Source organism: Schistocerca serialis, chromosome 6, assembly GCF_023864345.2.
Source record: "Schistocerca serialis cubense isolate TAMUIC-IGC-003099 chromosome 6, iqSchSeri2.2, whole genome shotgun sequence".
NCBI lineage: Eukaryota > Metazoa > Arthropoda > Insecta > Orthoptera > Acrididae > Schistocerca > Schistocerca serialis.
This window is the reverse complement of record NC_064643.1, coordinates 575825890-575850957: the sequence shown is the minus strand read 5'-3', so window position 1 is coordinate 575850957 and position 25068 is coordinate 575825890. Positions and strand designations below refer to the sequence as shown.

General features: G+C 41.5%; 1 protein-coding gene across 1 annotated transcript in view; it reads right to left on the bottom strand.

Annotated features, from left to right (window-relative positions):
- The window catches only part of LOC126483654 (guanine nucleotide exchange factor subunit Rich), a 291359-nt gene extending 271543 nt beyond the window's left edge, over nucleotides 1-19816 (bottom strand). The window contains exon 1 of the mRNA XM_050106716.1: nucleotides 19594-19816. Within this exon, the coding sequence (XP_049962673.1) occupies nucleotides 19594-19734 (141 nt within the window). The 5' untranslated portion in view covers nucleotides 19735-19816. The remainder of the gene's footprint in view (nucleotides 1-19593) is intronic.
- Between the last annotated feature and the right edge of the window lie 5252 nt (nucleotides 19817-25068).

Here is a 25068-nt window from a genome sequence, read left to right as displayed (position 1 = left end):
AGGCAGAGAATGAGACATTTTGTACTGAGCTATCAATCTGCCTGCATCAGTCAAATGCCTGAATACACTCTGCCTGAGATGATGTCAGAGGTAGGCACCTACAAATGTGTTTTCAGTAAAAGTAGGAAGTGAACTCGCAGGGACTGGATCACATAGACTTCATGGAAGTAACTTTTTGTGTGCTGCCCGTAATGCTGACAAAACCACATGGGCAAATGGTGAGATTATTTTCCAGTTTTGTAGCAAGCAATTAACTTTGATGATTAGACTTCAGGGCGACAGACCATTTTACTTGAAACTTACTGTGGACATCGCCTCTGTACTATATTACTTATTTAAAATGTTTAGACCCATAGAGGATCACAAAAAGCAAACAATGATCTGTAGTTGCTATTTTTCCTTGTCCTTCCAGAATTGTTTCATTCTCTCACTATGTTTAGCTCAACATTCTTCCATCCATTTTCCCGTAGATCTTTTGGTTTTTTTTTCTGATGCAACTTCCCAACAGTGGATCTTCTGTCTGAAGATTTTTTGATCTGTGATGTGTGCAGATGTGATGTTGGCATTTTTGAGATCAGTTTGAACTTGTTTGATCCAGACTGTTGTCATTTTTAGTTTCTGTGAGTACATTAGAATTTGCTTTGTTAATGTGTTGTCTAGCTATATTATTACTATTAGGGTGTGTGTGTGTGTGTGTGTGTGTGTGTGTGTGTGTGTGTGTGTGTGTGGGAGGGCGGGCGCGCGCGCGCGCACGCACGTGCTAACTTTTAATGAATATATTAATCAGTTAAAACTCAAAAATTTTATTTATAGTCTTAGTTCCTGATCCCTCTGAGTAAATAGCTAGTAGGGACATTTTCTTTCAGAAAGCACAAGAATAATGTGGACTTGCAGACTGGAAATTATGGTCAGTATGGTCTCCATTGCTTTCTGGCTGACTGCAAAAACGGTTTTCAGGCCCTTGTAAGTACGGCGACAATACCATAAATTAACCCACTGCCCCACAACTTGACAAATCACTTATAGTAAATAGACCACCCCATTGGGTGTAATTAAGAAACCAAGCAGAACCTTGCACATTTGCAAGGATTTCAGTGAACTGTACACTTACTGTTGCAGCACAACATGAATCCCTTGACCTAAGTGTGTAAACTATTTAAATGATAATAGTTGCAGGATCACTGCAAAAATAGGTCATGGAACTCCTCACTTTACTGTTCAACAGCTTATGGAAAAATGGGCAATCAGCAGAAATGTTGCTATTTCAAACAAGTTGAAAATTAGGATCACATGTTAAACACAAGTAGGTCCATCTTCAAGAAATAGAAAATCTGTAAATTTCTCATGATGTTAAAGAATTTCAATCTCTTCTTGGCAAAATTCATCGAGAAGGTAGCAACAATAGCCACATCGTTTAATCACATGCAAACAAAAAAAGTTCTGATTGCACAGTAACTGGCATGCAGTGAAGCATGTGAGAAATTAAAGCAAGAATTGCCTCTTTATTTATTACTATTTCATATTGAGAAACCATTGTAGTTGGACTGCAAGTCACAACACAGGACTGGGACATGTACTATGCCACAAAAATAGTGGATTTTTGGAGCTATATGTGCATCAGAGACATTTGATAAAGCCTAGTCACTTTATCCACGCAGAGAACAAATGGTACTGATACTTGGTACACGATGCAGAAACCTGAGTACCAACATGGGGTTAAATTCCACCTGATTGTAGACCACAAGGAACCTTTTTTCCCAGCCAGAAATGTACTGAAATGAACAGAATGGCATGATCAGGGATAAGCATTTGTCAACTATCAATACAATTCTAACCTTTTGCAACTAAGAGTTCTGAAACTAGGACTGTCTTATAATTTTTTTGTGTGTATCAGTCATACTAAAATTTCATCTCCTGAAGTACTGGCCAGCCACTCTCTCTCTCTCTCTCTCTCTCTGTAACATTATTGTCAATACTGCCTATAATGGTCTGATCTAACTTCTCCATCTGCTTTTACTTCATGTGACTTCCGTATAACCATGCTCTTTGATGCAACATCCATATTAATGTATTATTCATTATTTATTATAACTTATGTAATTGTAATTAATCTACGAATGTAATTTCAAAAGTAATGTGCTGTAAAAGAATGTAAAAGTTAAAACTTTAATTGTAATACTGGCTCATGCACATAGAAAGTAGATTTGTAATCACATAAAACTTGGAGGGAAGTCCCTCCACAATGGGAATGGCTAGGCGGAAATAGAAAAGATGAATCTGGCAGCCGAACTGCAAGGTTTCTGTGTTGCATGAGTCAGTCGGTGGCTAGCAGACAAAGAGTGCGTATCTCGTGAACTGACAGTGGAAAGAAAAACTGCAAGAGTATATAATAACGCCTCAGATGTGGAAGTAACGTGGCTTACTATTCATGGCATACTTTGGTTAGCTCTCTACTATGAAAATCCAACGCTAAGGAGAGAATTTTCAGAGCTTGTTACACAGGAAGAACCATGGATACTTTTGCTGCCTTTCTTTAATAGCACTGATTGACACTGCCACCACCTTTAGCTGAGTTCTGTAACATTGCAAGGACCAGTTGTGTGGATTCCTTTTCAATAATAATTTTGTGTTCTGCAAGCTTTGTTTTGAACCTCTGTGTTTTATACTTAGTTGTTTACCTAGACAGGGTCCTACACTAAGTGCAACGATGAATCCGAGTATCCTACTCTACTGAGCTAAAAAGCTGTTGTCTTCCTTAGCAGAAGTTCATAAACATTGTGGAGTAAAAAGTACGAGGGTAATCCCAAAAGTAAGGTCTCCCATTTTTTTTATAAGTACAGAACTCTCTTTGTGTGGCAGTTGGTCACACTGTTATGAAGAGTACTTCACGCACTGCGTGTACACACGCGCACGCCGCGCTGAGGCGCCCAGTCTTGGTTTTGCAGCTGTTGAGAATGGAGCTCCCATTGGATGTTACCGCCAAGTGCGAACTGCGCGCAGTTATTCGGTTTATGAATGCAAAGGGCACTGTGCCGATTGAAATCCATTGCCAATTGACGGATGTGTATGGTGAGTCATGCATGGATGTCAAAGATGTTCGTAAGTGGTGTAGACAGTTTGCAGTTGGTCGGACCAAAATTCACAACGAACAAAGGAGCGGGAGACCATCAATTTCTGAGGAGACAGTGTTGAAGGTTGAGCAAAGCATGCATGAAGATCGGCGAATCACCCTGGATTATCTCTTCACATTGGTTCCTGAGGTTTTCCGAAGTACCACTCACAGAATTTTAATGGAAACATTGAACTACCGGAAGGTGTGCAAAAGATGGGTGCCACGCATGCTGACTGAGGACCACATGTGGCAACGAGTTGATGCTTCCCGCGCATTTCTTCACTGCCTTGCAACCAAACAGAACAACTTTCTGGACTCAATTGTCATGGGTGACAAAACCTGTGCATACCACTTTACACCTGACAGCAAGCAACAATCATGTCAGTGCATAACTTTCTGAACAGCATGGCGGCGAGCTGGTATGGCAAGGGCATACAAAAACTGCCACAGCGTCTACAAAAACGCATCGACAGAAATGGTGATTATGTCGAAAAATAGCTGTATGTTCAAGCTGTAAACTGTTGTAAACTATTGTAGAAATAAACAGGTCTATGAACTTATAAAAAAATAGGAGACCTTGCGTTTGGGATTACCCTCATACAGAATTATTTAGTGGTAATAAGTTTTGAAATACTCCATGTACTTTTCATAAATGGACAGTTAAAGTTTCATCAAAGTACAATTACTAAGAGAAGATTTAAAGTATTAAGTTCACAAATTTTTCTTATTGAAATAATAGTGTTTACAATTTCACATTTTGTGCATATGTTTCCAATATTGCATAGTGACTAAAGTGTTCAGACTCTGTGTTTACCGACAGAATAGTTTCTGGGCCCCCATGCCAATAGTTGAGCCAGATTTAGAATTCATGTTTCTATAACAGCAATCAAGAATAAGCAACTAGCTACAAATATTCAAACTAAACTAGACCCACGCATCACATGTTCCACTTGAGTTAAATAATTTACGGAAGTGAATGTTCGTTGAGAATGCAAATGATAATCAGTAATAAAGATGCAATTACTTCTTATCTTTCTTATAATTAACTGACAACACAACCTTGCTACTGCTTCCTTTCAATAGAAATCTTTAGGAAAACAAATTTAATCCGATACCTTTCCATTACACACAGTCATGGTCATAACAATCCTTTCACAGGAGTAATGTTATCGCTATATTACTAATTTAGTAGTAGCCAGTAGTGTTGTATCTTTGTAATTTTCAACTATTGACTACTGTCTCAAAAATTTCATTGCAAAATTTTAACAGTTTCAACTAGATGGTGATCCTGTAGATTAACTACTTAATACTGAAAGCTAATAATTTGTGGAATTACCAATAACATATGTAGGTAACTACAAATCAAAAATGAACAAAATACGAGGTGGTAAGGTGGAATGTTTCTTAAATTTGATTACTTGCCCTGGAATCCTTCTGTACTGAAACATATAACATACATCATTAATACAACCACCATTAGACTTCACCAGGACAGCGAGAAATTCAGAACTGAAAGACGAGTCAAGCAAGGAATTCTGTATCACTAAAATTATTTTCTTCAGTCCAACAGAAAGTTCTTCTACACTTAGAATTGCGAAAACAAAGAATACATGTTAACAGAGCATACTTCAACCCCTTTATTTTGCTGATGACTCTGTACTATTTGCTTCTAGTGTACATAAACTTCAGCAATGAGTGGAGGAACGAGTTTGAAAGTAAGTTTGAAAATTAAAATCAATGACATTAAGACAAAATAATGTATAACCAACACATTGATGAGAAAGTTGTGTGAATTAACAATGAAGTGAAAAAAAAATTTACCAAATTTTTAGAGCAGTCAAAGACCATGAATGGACAGATAGGGGGACGGGAGAGGGAGGAGGGGGGGGAGGGACTGGAGGGGGGGGGGGGGGGGAGAGGAGCAAAAAGACCTGCACAGCTCATCTTAAGTAAACAAAGTTCTGAAAACTAAACTCCACTGTGTTTAAAAAAACAGGAAGTTTCCAAACCACCAGTGCTATTATATCTGATTCACAGCAGTACAATGTGCACTTGTAATGTGAAAACCATTTAAAATCTAAGTGTTTGTCCATAAGCACTCTAAAATGCATTGCAAGAAAGGAAAACAAACAAATGTTTCAGATGATTAGAGTGTGAGACCAATTCCAACAGCAACAAAAAAGAAGTGGAGAGGTGGGGCAAGTAGCCAGGTGGCTGGATGGTAGATGGAACATAAAAGTTCTTGAGTTGCATTCCAAGATATAGATAAAGAACAAAATGAAGACTTAATGGAACTTAATGGAACAAAATGTGCGTATAGCAGCAGACCGTAATCCATGGAGAAGTCTTATGACTTTTATACAGAAGCACTGTCGCATTGTGGTAGAAGTCCTAGCATCAGCTTGGGTGAAGGTGTTCCTAATGTAGTTGACAATATCTCCATTGTTGGCTAAGAACCACTAATCACTTTTCATGGAGCATGAGGAGACAGTTTCCTACGGTGCTTAGCACAGGTAATAATTATGAGATGCGAAGTTTTAATTCATAGGACGTGAATAATGGTGCAAACACTTAAGGATTATATTTAAGAACAACTGCAGTTGCTGTATAGCTTTGAAAATCAATGGGTGCACCTTACTGTGGTATATTGGCTGCAAAACAACTATGTTACACATCCAGCAGATTATCTTCGCCCTGCAAGTTTGTCTACCCTTGGCACACAGGCATTTCTCCTGTGTAGATTATTTACAAATATCACAAGGGCACCACGTTTTGTGGATGTGATACCGCTTACAAACAACCTGTTGACACATCGACTGTTAACAGGCATCACCAGGGGACACTAGCCATGCTCCCGAGCAGAAAGACAGAAGTGCTGCTACTGGGAAACCAATTCCCATCTGTGGGACACATGCTGTGACGTCATTCTGCACCACACTGCAAGCCTAATAAGCCTCACTGCAATGCACTACAGATGTCACTCCAACAGGCACCTGGGATACGATTCCACAACTAGACTGCTATTATGGCAATGGGCATTGTTTCTGTTACCCTTATGTGATCACAGAAGATCTTTCAGTTGTTAGCCAGCACCAAACTTCGTTGTGGACTTGTGCTGTGAATACATGTGTTCTTAGATGCAACCTGCAAAACATCACTCGCGACAGTGGCAACAAGGCAAAAACCTGTTTTCTGCTATCCTTGCATCTGTTTTTGTGCTCAACTTGGTTGCCTCCCCTCTGCATTGAAGCTAATTGGTTTCACTGTCTGTGCTTAGAAGTCACACATATTGTGCTTTCCAATTCTTATTAACATCATTTTCTGCAAGAGACATCGCTTTCCTGTATGTATTGGGTACTGTTTCATGTGAGTGATGACACTGTGTGCACATTTTTTGCACTTTGGTGGACAATATGGACATGGGTTACTGTGCGTTTTTGTTCACTTTTCCCTTTGTGTTTCTGGACATCACTGCCTGCAGTGAAACAATATCAAGAGAGAGAGTTTGTCACTGGTGCTGGTATTGTCAGTTGCTTGTCATGGCTTATGTAGTGGCGGACTTGGCTCCAGTGCCTGCACTGGTTCAGGGCCTCTCTGAATCCAGTGCCAGCTTTAGATCTCATCAGTCACACTGTCTCCGAGCTCCTCTGGCTATGCCCAACCTTCCTACAGTCATGTCTGACCTGACCCTCTTTCAAGGCTTGCCTGCCCAGTTCCAAGCTAGTGACGAGGCTACTGCCCATTCATGCTGTGCCTCATTTCATCCAACACCCATCTACCTCCTACCTTCAGCTGTGCCCAACACTGCTCTGCACCCAGCAACCATGGTCAATCCTCCTACTGATGTTGCCATCGCCCAGATATCTGTTGGTGATGAGATTCAAGTCCACACATTGCAGCTCCCTGGATCATCATCCATTGTTGTACTGCCTGGCCACTATCTCCCTCCCATTGGCTGTGCCCAGTGCTGCCCTGGTACTTCACACCTTCACCATAATGATGCAGCCCTGGCCAGCCTCCAATTCCGGGGTGGCACAACATCTTTGCTGATAACAAGCATGCAGTCTGCAGTCCTAGTGTTGTCCTCTGGCTTCACTGCAGCCAAACCCAACACTGTCCTCCGATGGTTGACCATAATGCTGCCCACTGATATGTATAGCTGCTTCACTGTTGCAGGATGCTTATAAGAAACTCAGTTGTCCTCTCTCAAATGTTTACAGACTTCTCGGCATCTTACTGCTCCATTATCAGAGCACACCTCTATAGCGACTTCGAGGCTCAGCAGTGGTACTACTCCTAACTGCTAATTCTTCAACTGCTTCCAGGTACTGACTACTTCTAACTAGTGGTACTGACTGTACTGGCTGCTTATATATTGATTTTACACAGCTTTCAAAGGGATTTCTTTCATGGCCTTACTTTCCACCGACTCTTCCGAAGGGCTTCCTAAGAACCAAACTTTTTTCAGTACATTCTGGCTGATCTGAATGTAATGCTACTGCTGGTTACAGTCACATTGGCACCTCGAAGCCATCCTAGTGCTGGTTGTTTTTGCCAGCAGTTACAGTGTGTCAACTTATCATCCCAGCCATGAGTATGTCTTACTTCATATGGAGTTCTGGTACCCACCCCACACCATGCTTCTGCATTGTCGTAACATTCCTATTTGATAAAGCTCCTTTCTTTTCAAAGCAGCCATGACAGTACATGTGGAGTGAAATCGTGATGATGATGATGATGATGATGATGATGATGATTATTGTGCATGGTTGCTGACCCCCCCATCGGGCACCTCCCCATGTGACAGATACGGGAACGTTCTCCAGATACAGATGGTTCAAGGGAAATAAAATACCTGGGGCAGATCAAAACCAGCAGGTATGAGGGGCAATAGCTTGGAAGAAAGGCAGAGCAGCCCCCATCCATCAACTGCTGCCTTGCAGTCAGTACAGGGATCTACGAAGGCTAAGGATGCTCCCATGAAAATGGGGCCAGCTACCCGGCGAGCTGTAAGGGGCAACCCCTGAAATGATTGGGCAGAAAATTAACAATCTTCCCCTGTAAAAATCACATGCTGTGAATGCTAACAAAGGAATAAACCAGACGGATATTTTGATAATGACCCCAGCAAGCAAAAAAAGGATAAAAGATGTATACATAGGAACATGGAATGTGCAGAGCCTATACCAAGCTCGAGCCCTATGCTAGCTGCTAACACATGTAAACAACTATGGTATAAGTCTGGTACTGTGTGCCGCGGAATTTGAATCCACGCCCGTCGTAATGGACGTCGAAGCCACATAGAAGTCTCTGCACCATCGCGCCATAAGCTGTGGCGGTGCGCGCCTCCTGGCCCGCTTTTAGTGTGAGGGCACCACTGTGGAACACATGGTCCCAGCGGCCAATAGCGGCACCCCCGATAGCATACTTAAGCATCTGCCTCGCACTCAGCCAGCAGTCTAACATCACATGCGTCTCAAGACACATCGCTTCAGACAGCATATTGACTTTCGTGTTTCTATTCCAGTGGACGTGGTTGTCTTGTTTGGTTCATTGCTCTGTTGTCTGTTCTTGTTGTGTCGTAACGTCCTCCATTGGTCGTGTCTGTCCTCTCCCTTTGTGTTGTTGTTCGCGAGCTGCTCCGCGGGTCCCGCCGCGTTTCAGTCACTAATACCCCGCGTCCGTTGCAGTCGCAGTTATAACAATAAGACTATTGGCGCTCCAGGAAATTAGGTGGAAGGAAAGTGACTTAATGGACTCACAAAATTTCACTACCTTCTATAGTGGTGGGAAGACGAATACCTTTGGTACGGTTTTGTGGTCGCTAAAGGGCTGAAACATGCTGTGATGCACTTCGAACCAATCAAAGAATGGATTCCATGTTAAAATTAAGGGGAAATTTTTCAACGTACAATTATAACACGCACCCACAGAGGAGGCAGATGAACAACAGAAGGCCGAGTTTAATAGCAAGGTATAGCAGTTGTATGATCAGGCTCCCAAACATGATGTCAAGATCTTAATGGGAAACCTGAATGCAAAAATAGGAAGAGAAGAGGCTTATCTGCCAACTATAGAAAAACATAACCTCGATGAAATATTAAATGACAATGGAATTAGGGTTGCAGATTTTGCTATGAGTAAAAACATGACTGTCAGCAGTACATGTTCTCCACGCAAAAAGATACATGAAAAAACATGAATGTCACCAGATGGAAATCAAATAGACCACTAGAAATCAAATAGACCATATATTGATTTATCGGAGGCACGGATTGGACATAATGGATGTTAGAAGACAATGTGGAGCTGACCAATTCAGACCATCATCTAAAGAGAATTAATACAGGCAACGGATCTCACTATTGAGTAAACAAAAAGGCCACAAACAGAAGAGTTTTGACACTAAGAAACTGGAGTTAGAGGAAATACAGAGAGCTTATCAGACAAAAACAGAAGATGGGATTAAGAACAACACCAACACATCATATGAACATATAGAAATAATGTGGAAACAATGTAAGACTGCAATCCTCAAGGCAGCTGGAGAGGTTTTGGGACACGTGCTGGCTCAAAGGAAGGCAGATTGGTTTGGTGAAGAATTTATGACAAGAATTGAAAAGCACACCATAGTATGAATGAAATTATTTCAGAGAAGAACTAGAAAAATCGAAATGAATATAATGAGAAGTGCTGTGTAGCTAAGAGGGTTTGCAGGCATAAGAAAAGAGCACTAAAAACGAAAAAATTGGAAGAAATTGAACAGCTACGGGAAGAGAAGCAAGTACAAGAAATGTACCAAAACATTAAAGATGGAAAGGCTGGGTTTCAAGCCATAACAAATACATATAGGAGTAAAGAAGGGGATTTGATAGGGGAGAGTAATAAAATACCTGACAGATGGGCAGAATACTTCCAAGAGTTACTGAACCCAGAAGTAGAAGGATTAGAACAAGAAGAACTGGTGGAAATAACTTATTATGGACCAGAGGTCTTAACACCAGAAGCCACAGTGGAGGAAGTGATACAAGCCATTATGACCATTATGACCTTAAAAAAACAATAAGGCACCTGGAGAAGATAAGATCCAGGTGGAACTTCTCAAATATGGTGGGCAGACACAGTGGAAAGCAATATGTAAAGTAATACTGAGCATCTGGCAGGAGGAGAGCATGCCAATTGAGTGGAAAATGGCTGTTACGTGCCCCATACTTAAAAAAGGAAATAAATTAAACTGCTAGAACTACCAAGGAATCTCCCTGCTAAATATTATTTATAAAGTGTTCTCCAAGATCCTAACTAGGAGGCTTACTCGCTATGTGGAAGAGAGAACTGGAGACTATCAGAGTGGCTTTAGAAAAAATTAGTCAACAACTGCCCAAATTATGCATACTACTTGAAAAATATTATGAACACCAAATACACATACACCAGCTTTATATCAATTTTAAACAAGCCTGTGATAGCATCTCGAGAGTGACATTGTGAAATGTGGTGGAAGAGGCTGGAATACGTAAGAAACTCGTTAAACTTATTATGTCAACCTTCTCCACCAGAGAAGTGGAAGTGAAGAAGGGATGGAGACAGGGTGACAATACACATTCACAATATATATATTCAGCCACTGCTAGAAAAGTCATACGTCAGATAGCGTTAAATAGAGGAGGCACTATTTTTAATCACTCACTGCAGTACCTAGCCCACACAGATGAAGTGGCGTTACACAAAACACTGCTGTGTTGGCCAATGCCTATCAACAACTGGAGAGAGGTACAAGGGAACTTTGCCTGGTATTCAATGTCACAGAGACCAAATATATGGCAATGACCAACCAGCAAAACCTACCAAATCTTGGGATAGCTGACAAGGAGTTTGAAAAGGCGAGAGTACCTCGGATCACCTATCATAGAGGCAAATGACATCAGCAGCGAGGTGAAGTATAGAATAGCAGCAGGCAATAGATGCTATTTTGCAGCACTATCCATACTTTTAGGAGCTCATTTCTATTGCATAAACCTAAATCCTTATTTACAAAACCATCACTGCAAATGAGGAAAGGATCCTTAGCTATTGGGAGAGAAAGGTTCTACGTAAAATATATGGCCCAATATACGATCAAAAAGATTGGCACATCTGTACGAATGCAGAATACGAACAACTTTTTGAAGAACCTGACATTGACACTACCATTAAAATAAGAAGACTGTGGTGGGCAGGACACATGGTCAGAAAGGAGGAAGACAGAACATGTAAGAAGATTTTTGATGGCAAGGCTGGAGGCAAACGACGGAAGGAACATCCCAAAGAGGTGGGTGGACGAAATTGAAGACGATATGAAGCTGGGTGTCAGAGGATGGAGACAGAGAACCATGGACCGGACAGCATCGCAGGATGTTGTAATGCAGGCCAAGGCTGATCAAGGGCTGTAGAGCCGAGGAGTAAGTAGGTAAGTAAAATAAAACAAAAGTACAGAACTTAGCAAGGGCTTCAAGCTACATCTTTTTATCGTTTTCCAGCAACTGAAAATATATGAAAACTCTTCAATACAGTTCACTACCATCTTTATTTAATTGGACAGATAAAAAAACTACTCACCAAGTGACGGCAGAACACATACACAAAAGACTGTTGTGATTGGCAAGCTTTCGGTGCAGTGGCTCCTCCTTCAGGCAGAAGGGTTGAAGGGGAAGGAAGAAGGGTGAAGGAAAAGGACTGGAGAGGTCTAGGAAAAGGGGTAGATTTTGGGAAAGTCACCCAGAACTGCAGGTCAGGGGAGACTTACCGTACAGGATGAGAAGGAAACACTGATTGCTAGGGACTGCCACCATCTTTGAAGCGGAAATAATGTATTTCAGTTTATTAATGCTACTTCTATCTTACACTGCACAGTTCTTTCCACTTTGTCTCTCGTTCTTCACCTCTCTCATTTAGTTTAATCTAGACTTTCCACCTATCCATTGCCTGTCTGCTACTTTCCCTGTTTAGATATTTGTTACTTTTGTCATTGTCTTATTTGGTCATTACCTCTCTTTTTGTTAAATCTTCAATCACTTCTTTTTTATGTTCATGTAATGAATTACTGTCCTCCTCTGTTTCTGTCATGGTTCTTAGTATTTAGCTTTGATGTGTCAACTGATTCTACCTCCGAAACCTTGGGTATTACATTTCCGTGTTATTTTAAACTTCCACTGTATATCATTTGTGGATATGTCTCAGCAGCATTCAGTAGCTTTACATTTCCATAAAACCAGTCATTTCTTGCCCACCTCTCTCATCCACTGTTTACAGAACTCCACAAGTGAAATACCACTGCCAGGCCACTGAGTTTCTAGGTCTTCTATGAGTTACTTTGGCCGTTCACTCCTCTATGGTAGTTTTATTAAAATATAGTACAGAATGATAATGACTTAATTTTTCGCAATATATGCAATGTGACTTTTCCGGCTATCCTGGAAGCCTATTGCAGCAGTAACTACTGTAATCAACTGAAGATGCCAAACAGTTGATTCAAAGAAATATTGGGAGACTTAACACAATGTAGTCCAATGGAAAACCCAAGAAATGCATTTGCATTATACCTTTGTATGTAAAAGAGAAAGTATAGTGAACAGAAATAAAAATTAAAAAGAAAATGTAACACAGAAACATCATTACATAACAAGGGTCAATGGAGGCGTCTGATCTCACCCATCCGCTTTGACCCATGATGTAAGGGTGTTGGGGTGTGTCACGTCATGAAGGCGAAGAGTTTAGTTTATGACTGTGTTGTGTTTGTAGATGTTGTCCTGTTGTGGTTAGCGGTGTCCTCTGGCGGTGTGTGTATGGTCTACGTATTATGTGGTCTATTGGGTTTATTTGGGTATCACTGCTTTGAAAAGTGCATTTATTGGTCATGACTGTTACAGAAGAACAGAAATTGGTTTTAGTGAGTTAATATTTAAGTTTCTGTTGTGTTTATGTTGTTGCAGTACTTTTGGCTGTTTGTCACATGGTAAGTCATTTAATTTAATTTTTGGCTTCTTTTATTAGGTATGGATATGACTTCTAAGTTGAACAGTGTGCGTCTGCGGGCTGAAATGGGGGACGACATGTTATCCCTCATTAAGGTTCTGCAACTTTTTGGGCTTGTTGCGCAGATTGTGAATGCGGCGTATGAAAGCAGAATATGCGGTTGGCCAGAGTTCCGGTGTCTCAGACCAGCGACTGTTACATGTAGCAGTGCCGAAGTGATAACCTTTGGCACTCCATAAGGCATGGTACCTGGTTCAAGAGGTCTAGGTTGGCCATGAGAGAGATAGTTTTGATGATGCCTTATTTTTGTTATAGATCCTCCCATATTTTTTGTGCACATGAGACTGGTGTGAGCGAGAGGACGGTGTTAGACTGGTTTTTGTTTTGTAAGGAAGTTTGTTCCGAATATATTAAGTACAGGGGTAAGTTGGGTGGGCCTGAGGTAGACAAGTTGCAGTTTGGGAAGAGGAAATATGGGAGGGGTAAGTCTCCTGTTGGTTTATGGGTGTGGGGAGCCGTTGTTTCTGGGGGTGGGTATTCAGAGTGTGTTTTCAGGGTTTTGGAGGGGCATACAAACAGGGAATTTCTGGGGTTAATTGAGGAGTATATAGAGAAGGGGAGTACAGTAGTTTCTGACGCATTTATGTGTTTTAGGGGGTGAGACAGAGGGGTTATGATCATTTAGTTGTCAATCATAGTTTAGAGTTCAAGAATTACGAGACTGGGGCGTGCACTAATGCAATAGTGGGGTTTTGGGGGGCGGTTAAGTCAGTCATTGGGAGGGGGAAGAGGTGCTCTTCTAACCTGCAATCTCACTTAGATGAGTATTCCTGGCGGAAAAGCATCCCTGGATATATATATAGGGAGAGGGTAAGGAGTCATTCCAATCCCGGGAGCGGAAAGACTTACCTTAGGGGGGAAAAAAGGACAGATATACACTCGCACACACACACATATCCATCCGCACATACACAGACACAAGGAGACATTTGTAAAGGCAAAGAGTTTGGGCAGAGATGTCAGTCGAGGCGGAAGTACAGAGGCAAAGATGTTGTTGAAAAACAGGTGAGGTATGAGCGGCGGCAAATTGAAATTAGAAATTAGCGGAGATTGAGGCCTGGCGGATAACGAGAAGAGAGGATATACTGAAGGGCAAGTTCCCATCTCCGGAGTTCTCACAGGTTGGTGTTAGTGGGAAGTATTCTGATAACCCGGACGGTGTAACACTGTGCCAAGATGTGCTGGCCGTGCACCAAGGCATGTTTAGCCACAGGGTGATCCTCATTACCAACAAACACTGTCTGCCTGTGTCCATTCATGCGAATGGACAGTTTGTTGCTGGGCATTCCCACATAGAAAGCTTCACAGTGTAGGCAGGTCAGTTGGTAAATCACGTGGGTGCTTTCACACGTGGCTCTGCCTTTGATTGTGTACACCTTCCGGGTTACAGGACTGGAGTAGGTGGTGGTGTGAGGGTGCATGCAACAGGTTTTACACCGGGGGCGGTTACAAGGGTAGGAGCCAGAGGGTAGGGAAGGTGGTTTGGGGATTTCATAGGGATGAACTAAGAGGTTACGAAGGTTAGGTGGACGGCGGGAAGACACTCTTGGTGGAGTGGGGGGGATTGAAATGAGATCCATCCTTCATGAAATCCTCCCCACTCCACCAAGAGTGTCTTTCCGCCGTCCACCTAACCTTCGTAACCTCTTAGTTCATCCCTATGAAATCCCCAAACCACCTTACCTACCCTCTGGCTCCTACCCTTGTAACCGCCCCCGGTGTAAAACCTGTCGCATGCACCCTCCCACCACCACCTACTCCAATCCTGTAACCCGGAAGGTGTACACAATCAAAGGCAGAGCCACGTGTGAAAGCACCCACGTGATTTACCAACTGACATGCCTACACTGTGAAGCTTTCTATGTGGGAATGACCAGCAACAAACTGTCCATTCACATGAATGGACACAGGCAGACAGTGTTTGTTGGTAATGAGGATCACCCTGTGGCTGAACATGCCTTGGTGCACGGCCAGCACATCTTGGCACTGTGTTACACCGTCCGGGATATCTGGATACTTCCCACTAACACCAACCTGTCAGAACTCCGGAGATGGGAACTTGCCCTTCAGTATATCCTCTCTTCTCGTTATCTGCCAGGCCTCAATCTCTGCTAATTTCTAATTTCAATTTGCCGCCGCTCATACCTCACCTGTCTTTCAACAACATCTTTGCCTCTGTACTTCCGCCTCGACTGACATCTCTGCCCAAACTCTTTGCCTTTACAAATGTCTGCTTGTGTCTGTGTATGTGGGGATGGATATCTGTGTGTGTGTGTGTGTGTGTGTGTGTGTGTGTGTGTGGGCGCGCGCGAGTGTATACCTGTCCTTTCTTCCCCCTAAGGTAAGTCTTTCCGCTCCCGGGATTGGAATGACTCCTTACCCTCTCCCTTAAAACCCACATCCTTTCGTCTTTCCTCTCTCTCTCTCTCTCTCTCTCTCTCTCTCTCTCTATATATATATATATATATATATATATATATATATATATATATATATATATATATATATATATATGGCTTAGTAAAATGTATAGGCCAAGGGGGGTTAGTTAAGGTTGTTTTGTAAGGGTGGGGGCCTGCGGCTCGGGCGGGGGGAGGGGTCATTGTTGGTAATGTTTATGGATGTAGGTGGGTGGGGGGGAGGCGGTGGTTGTTTTATGACTATGTTGAGGAGGATCTGATTTGTTGCAGTTGTTTTTGAGTTGTAGTGTGTGATCGAGTTTCATTCATTTTTGGATTTTTATTTGTTGGTGGATTTTTGTTTTTTTTGGGGGGGGGGGTGTAGGTGGGGGGGGGGGGGGTGCTGCTGGTAGGTTGTGGGTGGGTTGTGAGTTTGTTTTGGTTGTGTTTTTTAGACTGTGGCTGTGTGTCATTAGGGTGGCTGACCTAGTGTGTAGCGCCAGAGCTTTTTTGTCGTAAGTGGTCTTTTTTGGGTCTATTGTTCTTGTGTTATGATATTTGGTGGGGTTTTTATGTGGTGTTGGGTCGATGCTATTTACTGTTTTGGTATCATCACTTGGGGTTGATTTATGTGTCTTAGGGGAAGTACTCGATTTCAGTTTTTTTGCTGTCGTCAGTTGCATTTAAGCTATATAGGTGATGGGAACTGTCCAATTCAATTTTGCCACCGTAGCTTTGTGTTTAGGTATTGTGATCTGCTGTTGCCCTATATAGATGGGTCAAGGAAAGTGTCCGATTCCAATGTGTTGTCGTAGCTTTGCGTGTTTTGGTATCTTGAGCTGCTGCTGACCTACATGGATCAAGTGAAGTGTCCGTTTCCAATTTTTGTTTGGGTGTTGGTTTTGTGGTATCAATAGTCACGGTGTTCTTGTAATTTTTGGAGTTGTAGGGTTCTCTATTGTGGTATCGACAATTATGGTTGAGCTATGTACATGAAGGGTGTGACCGATTCCTGTAGATATTGTGAGTGTAGTCGAATTTGGGAATTTTGTGTTTTGTGTGGTTCAGGTTCATGGTGTCTATCTCTGTGTGTTTATATTTAGTTTGTCCCCACCTAAAAACCCCCAATTTCCTGTGTTGGTCCTGTTAGTTAGATTATATTTTTGGAGGAAGATGTGTTGGTTTTTTTTATGTATTTTTGTGTTTGTTGTAGTGTTTGCATAATGACACCATAGGCGTTATATGAAAGACGTTGTGAATGGTCATTGCTGCCATATTGGTGATGTCACTGGTCAAAGTTGACGGGTGGAATCGGATGTTTCTGTAATTCTCATAACAAAATACATGTTTATTGCAGGTGGGTGGGGGGGGAGGGGGGGGAGGGGGCAGAGGGGAGGGGGTAGAGGGGAGGGGGTAGAAGGGGGGGGAGTGGGAGAGAGAGAGAGAGAGAGAGAGAGAGAGAGAGAGAGAGAGAGAGAGAGAGAGAGAGAGAGAGAACTCAAAAAGCAAATGTAATTAAATATTATTAAAGTGTAAAGCACATAATACACAAAAAAAGTTCCAGATGAAGAATTTACAACAGAACACCGACAAATCTCATTTTGTGTCTATATTATTTTTTGGAATGTAAGTTGTGGTGACAGTCTGCAATGTACCATAGCCTGAGGTCAAGGTCAGTTTGAAGGGTAACACTTTGGCCACGAGGAGGCAAAGTGGTATTGAAAGTGTCAGTTAAATCCAAAATTATAAGTCAGTAAAAGAACTTGGTACTGGGAAAATATTGTACACACGGAGTGTGACTGACCCAAGCACCGATACAACAAAGTCACAGATGTATGCTGCTGTTAAGGGCACAACTGGTGCTCTGTTACATTATACATATACTCTCTAAGACTATGAACCCAGCCGTAGATCTAGACAGATATCTGATGCTGTGACAAGAACTGGTAGATTCTACATGATTCTTCTCCATGGGAACTGCAGAAATGGTATGCAATTAGTTTTGAGAAACCAGCTGTTAAGACAGTTTTAATGTAAAACAATAACAAGCAAATCAAGTTTAAGCGATTATGCAAAGGTGAGGCAAAACTTTCTCATCTTCATTTCTTTTTAAAATGTAAATCCATACAACTGCAACCAGTCCTGTGACTAGTTACAGTTTTATGTATTTATGTTAAATAAACAGTCATTGGTTCTAAAACATCTGTAATGGATGAGCTTAATCTTTTTAAAATGCTTATGGCCTGTTGACAGTTACAGTAACTCCTAAGACATATGAGTCACAGGTTATCCTGAGCTACAACTTTATATTGTAATGAAAGAAGGAAGATCAAAGTTTAATGTATAATCATTCTCAAGGTAATAGGATATTGAATAAAGTGACAGTACAGTTGGACAAAGCTGTGGCGGGAAAGCACTCTTATCCTAGACAGTATCCACATACAATGATAAAGCAATGAGACCTACACAGCTCTTGATTAAGGGTCAAGAATTTGTAACATAACAGAATTTTCCACAGTCACAATCAAAATCTATTGCACTATTCCCCTAAAAAGTTAATGCACATTTTAAATAAGCATGTAAACTAACAACAGCATCATGGTATATGAATACCAGTTATCTGGGAACATTATAAAAAGTGGCAGTATTTACTGCTTCAAATGTCACATCTTGGAGGACAATTTTAACATATCGGTACATCTTCAAATGCAGATTTGAAAACATTGATTCGAATACTATTGCTGTATATGCAATACTTTGTATCTCGCCATTTCACAATTATTTTAAAAAAAGAAGAAAAAAACGCCCTTTCAAAATAATAAATGAGATAATATAAACTGCATTTAATAACAAAATTAAGCAGAGTGCTCACTAATTTCTGTCACAGCTAACATGCTCGTTCATTCGTTATGAAAATCCCAACATGAAGAAGAGATTCCAATATAAGAAATTAGTTCAGTTAACACATCAAAATGCATAAAGTGGGGCTGGCTTAACCCACCAATACCATTCCATACTATAACAATGTCATGTGTGTGCAAAAAGATGTGTGTATTTTTTTGTGTCTATTAGTTCAGGGAGCAGTGATAGAAATGGCCTGTAGTGTAGCCTGAGATTTATGTTGGGTTGCTATGTGACAGTCTGGTTCTGGTTGACAAAAGTGATATCAAACCCTTCAGTTATTATAAAAGCTGCCCTTGTGGGCAACTCCTTTACAGTACACTATAAACCAGTTACAACTATGGCTAACCTAAACAGTTTTTTAACTATGGGAATTACTTTTACATTAGGACTACTTCGTGAAGGCCGCTGCTTTTCTCACAGCCACAGATTTTATCGGCCTGTTACTCTATACCATGCATTTATATGATTTAACTGACTTCAGTGAATATCAACATCTATATAAATAAAGGTAGGAAATCTTAAAACTTGTTTAATGTAAAAACACTTTAGTCTGATGAACTGATATTGTTGTGATTTACAGTTTATCTTAATTTTATTGTTAACAACAAATAGCATTATGACGTAGGGTCCAAATATAACCCGCGAGTGTGTTTTCCACAAATGTATTGTAAAGGGATTCTGCAAAATGTTTAGTTTGTTTAATAATGAGTTTATTCAATATTCTTGATGTTGGCCTACATTTATCACATAACAAAAACTAATACAAACGTCCAATGTCAAACGACATGACGACTACATTACGTATACAAATCAACTGTTCAGCAGGAGCATAGCTCCAAGTCGTATTTAAATTAAGGGATATGCTGTTCCTAATCTACCGTTTCCGATTACGTAAATCTATGGATTGTTTTTAATAAAAGGTGTACGACGTTATCTTTGGGAAAATGAGGTCAAAATGTGTCCGATTTCACTGACTGGAAACTTCTCACTCCATCTACGATAATACATGATTATTCTATATTCTTTCTTTATAGATGCCCCAGTATACGTTTTTGCTTCATCGTACACTAATCTTAACCATTTATGACTTTAATTGGCTGAACTAACCTTACAAAACCAGACGGATAAACTGTCATCTGTCAATATAGCGAACAATATTTTGTCTCTGTTACAAACAACCTGACGAATCCGACAGGGCCCACAACGAGGTACGTTTAATATTCTTGGCCAGCCTATTGGAAAATACATTTTAATGCGAATATAAACAGTTCAAACACTCGTTTAATCACACAAAATACAGCTGACAGCCATTTTAAGCTACTGCCACACACACGTGTATTTACAAGTTCGACATTGGTTCCCGTAAGGCTGACCAAGCCAATCACTTCAGTTGCTCCCTCTGGCGGCATTTATATAAATGTGCAAGGGTATTTCCTACAGAACTTCGCACAACAATAATTTTCATTGCGCATTGCGCACCCTCGGGATATATAAAACGCCAGACTTTTGACTAGTCATCCGCTTTTGCATTATTTGCAGTGATTATTTGAAAATCGTATATGTTCATTATTACGCAAGATGACATTTTCATTCAATCCACCACTGCAATACGTGACTGTTCAAGTATCACTTTATTTTGCTTCTTTCCTATTTTCCATCGAGTGGCAGCAACGACGTTGCTTAGTCTGCTATCACGTAAGGCGAATGTTCTATGTTACATTGATGGTTAACATTATTAGCTGGAAAAGAAAACAAGTATTTGCTCGTTTCGTAAGTTAACAGTTCACTATTAAGCGGTAGTCTCTTAGCAAGTACGTGGTTTATATTTCTATATGAAGCTAGTGTTCTATACAATTGAACTTGAAAAGAAATTTCAACTGATGAATTTAAATTTTTCTCTTGAACGTACTCGTCAAATGTATAATTTTCTCTTTGTCTTTCTCATGCATGCTCCATGACAAACATAATATGTCTCTCTATGTCAAGCTTCGTTATCCACGAGAGAAGGGAAATTGGTGAAGCATAGCGGAATACTTGGTACTGATTACTGCAACTGCAACTACTACTACTACTACTGCAACTGCTACAATAAACACAATTAAGAACCTTTGTTCTTTGAGGGATAACCGTCATCCCTCTTGCTGCAAAGAAACTCATCAACAAATTCACAAGTGGCATATCGTGTTATATAAATAGCGTACTTGTAGGTAGTGATATCGTATTTCATTATTTAATCGCAACATGAAAACTTGTTTTTAAATATGACCCCCTTTTTATACCAGAGAGAACGGATGCGAGTGACCACTCGCAGAATAATTCCCTAATGTTCACTACTATCGGTGATGAAGTAAGCAAAACGGCGTAGGGGTAAGAAATGTGAGTGTCTGAACTACTGCGCTAATGCAAATCTCATGGTGGTTGTGTACTAGTCAGTAACGTGCAGTCCCAACTTTCCACTTAGGCGGATCTCGCTGACTATTCACTGCGATTGAGGGGAATATTGCAAAGTAGGATACTTAACTATAAATGAGTAGGACCTGAAAGAGGCTCCCTTTCGTAGCGAATGGAAACAGTTACGGTAGTCTTAAGACTTAATTCGCGCTCTTGTATCAGACAGTTGGCGATATACCAGTATGCAGTGCCAAGTGCGAAGCACTTGAATATTCTGTTGGAGTAAGAGTAATGGAGGTAATGGTAGTTCAAATGGCTCTGAGGTCACCAGTCCCCTAGAACTTAGAACAACTTAAACCTAACTAATCTAAGGACATCACACACATCCATGCCTGAGGCAGGATTCGAACCTGCGACCGTAGCGGTCGCGCGGTGCCAAGCTGAAGCGCATAGAACCGCTCGGCCACACCGGCCGGCGGTAATGATAGCAGAATATGAGTAACGTAACGTAAAAGCATACAAACTACCAGTATTGGGACAATGTATATTTAAGTCACTCTGCATTTTTGCCACATGTGTCCAAGATGGCGACGACATCATCCAATATGGCGACCAAGACGCTATCAAAGATGGAGGCCATGACATCATTCAGCGTAGAGGCGGAAAAGTACCCACGCCTCCTCCCCAGAAAAATGGCGCAAGGTTCAAATTATAACAGGATAATGCACCACATCTCTATTATTTCTACTTAGCAAAGAAAATTGCGGGAAAATATTTCACTTGGGCTTCCTCCACTAACCTAAGTCACCCGACCACCACTTCCTCCAACGAACTGGCGCCAAGTTTCAATTCCAACAGGATAATGCACAACGCCCCTGTTATCTCTACCAAACAAAGAAAATCCACAGAGGATATGCCACTTGGGCTACCTCCACTAATCTAAGTCAACTGAACGGCAATTCCTCCGACGAACTGGCGCCAAGTTTCAATTTTGGTGGGAAGATACGTCACATGGGGTTTCGCTACTAGCACGAAAGAAAGGACACTTGTACTAATCTCAGTCGACTCCTCCACCTAAGGATTCATTGAGAAAAAGGACTTTTTTTATTATTTAACCAATTTCAAGCAGGTGTGTTCAGCACTGGGTCTGGACTCCAACTGGCTTAGTTCAGATTGCCACCAGCAGAGGGCGCTCTCAAGTCTTCAGGTGATGACGCAAGTACCGTTATCCAAGATGGCGCTACCAAGTGTGTCCACCAAGAGGTCCAGAGCCCAACTGGCTTAGTTCATATCTTCACTACCAGAGGGTGCTACTGTGACTTCGGGTCATGACACAAGTACCGTTATTCAAGATTGCTGCTTACATTTTCTTCACCATGTGCTCCAGGACACACAACCACTTCAGAGTCCCATTACGTAACCCCAGATTGTCTGTTCTATCTCTCTTGCGTCTGCGGCATATGAGTATGCGACCACTGACGTCACAACCTCCAGCCTGCACGGTCATATCCGCGCCAAGATAGTCTTCTGCAAATACCCTAACGAATGTATCTCAACACATGTGACACCCACATCTTGCATCTAACATATCAATTACCTAAATACTTGATTCCAACTTAATTTTAATTATATTTCATAAATCAATGTACTATTTGTATATTCAATTATCAAACGAGAATTTTCACATTTTCCCAACAGTAGCACAACGCTCATTCATTCATGATGTAGCACCAACCCACCCGTAGAAGGCTGCACTCCTATTGGCTACTGAATTAGTCATGTGATTCTACATCATAGAAGCCCAGATGGTGATCTATACGGGGAAAATTGCGCGACAATGACTCAGGATGTGCTGGGCTGCTGGGGGGAGAAAGAAAGGAGTGCATTCTATTTATTATTGAACATTTTATTTATCACACTCATACAAAAGCCATCTTTCGTGCCATCTTACACAGTCCACAGACCTGTAAACTACTTCTAAATAACACTCTTCAGACACGCAAACAACTCCTGATTTTCCCAAATAATTTCATTACACACATGCAGACACCTCCTAACTAATACAGCACAGGGATATGTAGACATGCTCAGTACTCGTAAACTGTGCAAATAATGCATAGAACAGCCTACAGGCCCGCTCCCAAAATAATGCAATCAGTGCGCTCAAGCACACTCCACCAGCCCCTGTCCATTAGAGCGCACAGACAACCCAACAAAGGGGCACGGCCATCAGCTGTCAAACCACTCACAAGCCCCCTCTCGGGTCCCGCAAGCATGAGGCATCACCATCCCTTTTCATACTTGACACCAGAGAAATTCCTGTCGCAATACGTGTTCACCTAGACACATGTCCTTGCGCGACCGGCCAGGGCCGCACGTGCTGTCACAGTCACGAGCCGCCTCTGAACGCAGGTGAAAGTTGCCTGCCCATATTTTCATGTATACACTCACGCTTATACTGACGTCATGGAATTCTAAAATGCGCTCATACCAGACAGAATAGCACAGGGCGCATTGCTCCTAGTGCGACATGAGACACCCGTTTAACCATACTTAACTATCCAGTGTGGCTCTCTTCTCAAATTTCCACTTGATCACGAAAGCCGCCCAACACATACTAAGTATTAGTTCGCTATTCGGTCGTCTAGAGGACTGCAAAGTTAACTCACATACATTCCCACACTCCAACAGGGCTATGCATTCGGACAGGTGCTGCCGTTAACGGGAAACACGAATCATTACCACCACAGGCCACGCATACATGGAATCATTGTAGAAAACCGCTCACATATATCTTTTATCATTATACTTATAAATAAATGTTACCATCGCCCTCTCAATTGAATGGCATTCAACAATGACCGAAGTTTCAGAAATACACCCTGATGTTGGCAGTGGGTCTGGAAATGGAAATATCTGTACCTTCCTTACGACTGAACATACTCTTCCCTTTGCTATCACAGTACTCCAAGTCAAATCCATACCCTCCTTAAGACTGTACATAGTCATTTCCTTACCACAAACACATACTTTATAAAACCTGATGCTCAAATGCGAACATATGACGCATCCCTTACTACTAAGTATAATACTCCATCAATAACTGATTGCCTACGATACCAAACAATACTGAACCAAAATCAACGATCAGTGTGCATGTCTGTTAGGTTTTTCTTGTGAGTGCCACCAATGTGTCTTAAAAAGAGAGACGTAATCCGCTAGATGTTAAAGAAAAAATCGATCGCACCAACTACTGCATGTTACTGTCACAAGCAGTCTTGGTTCTACAGGTGCACACGAGTATCCACGTTAAAAGCTATATCCACTTTTACAAATCGAGGTACGACATGACCTCTGAATGAGATGGTTTTTTTCCGGACAAATACCGTCACAGTGATCGTAGGTATGCATATTATCTGTCCACGATGCAACCTCGTAATAAAATCACTGAATTTGAAAGTCGTTCGGCTATGGAACGTGATATGTAAGCGGTATTTGCGACTCCCTCACACGCCCCAACTAGATAATTCTGTAGCGCAGTTTAGAAACTGGCCCAGGTCGTGAAGTCGTGGCAGAAAAAAGGAAATATTTGACTTTGTACAAAGGCGTGTTAGAAAACAGTGTTTGAAGTAAATAAACAGGACCAGAGGGAGCGTCTCATAGGATCATTCGCCTAGAGTATAGGTGATCAAACTTTAAAGTGGCGTCTGCGGTGCCTGTATATTTAATAGGCGGCAGTAGTAGTAGCAGTTTGAGGTGATGGACTTGGTAAATGGTTAGGAATGCGTGGATGGCTGCACGCTGCGATATTCTGGGGTAGCATTTCGAAATCTCTTTCTCCACGCTGGAGCGTCACCGCAGCTTTGCGTAATTGCGTCAGCATCGGTGTCTATTATAGGTGATTTATATATGGCACGAAGTTAATGAAAGTTCTATAGTTCGTAATGTTTCTCTGTTTGAGGAGTGGGGGGAGGGGAAGGTGGAGAATAAGGATGATAGCATGTTGGGCTGATTGATTTGAATGGATGCGAATCTGTAGTACTTGTATGTAGTATGGGGACATAGCACATTGAGCTCATTTCCGTCGAATGATCAGACACAGTCCTGTTGCACTAACTCAGGTTGTTCTACATGGGTTGCAGAAGGTGATGGTTATGGTTTTCTCCTACTTCTGCTGGGGTTGCAGAAGGT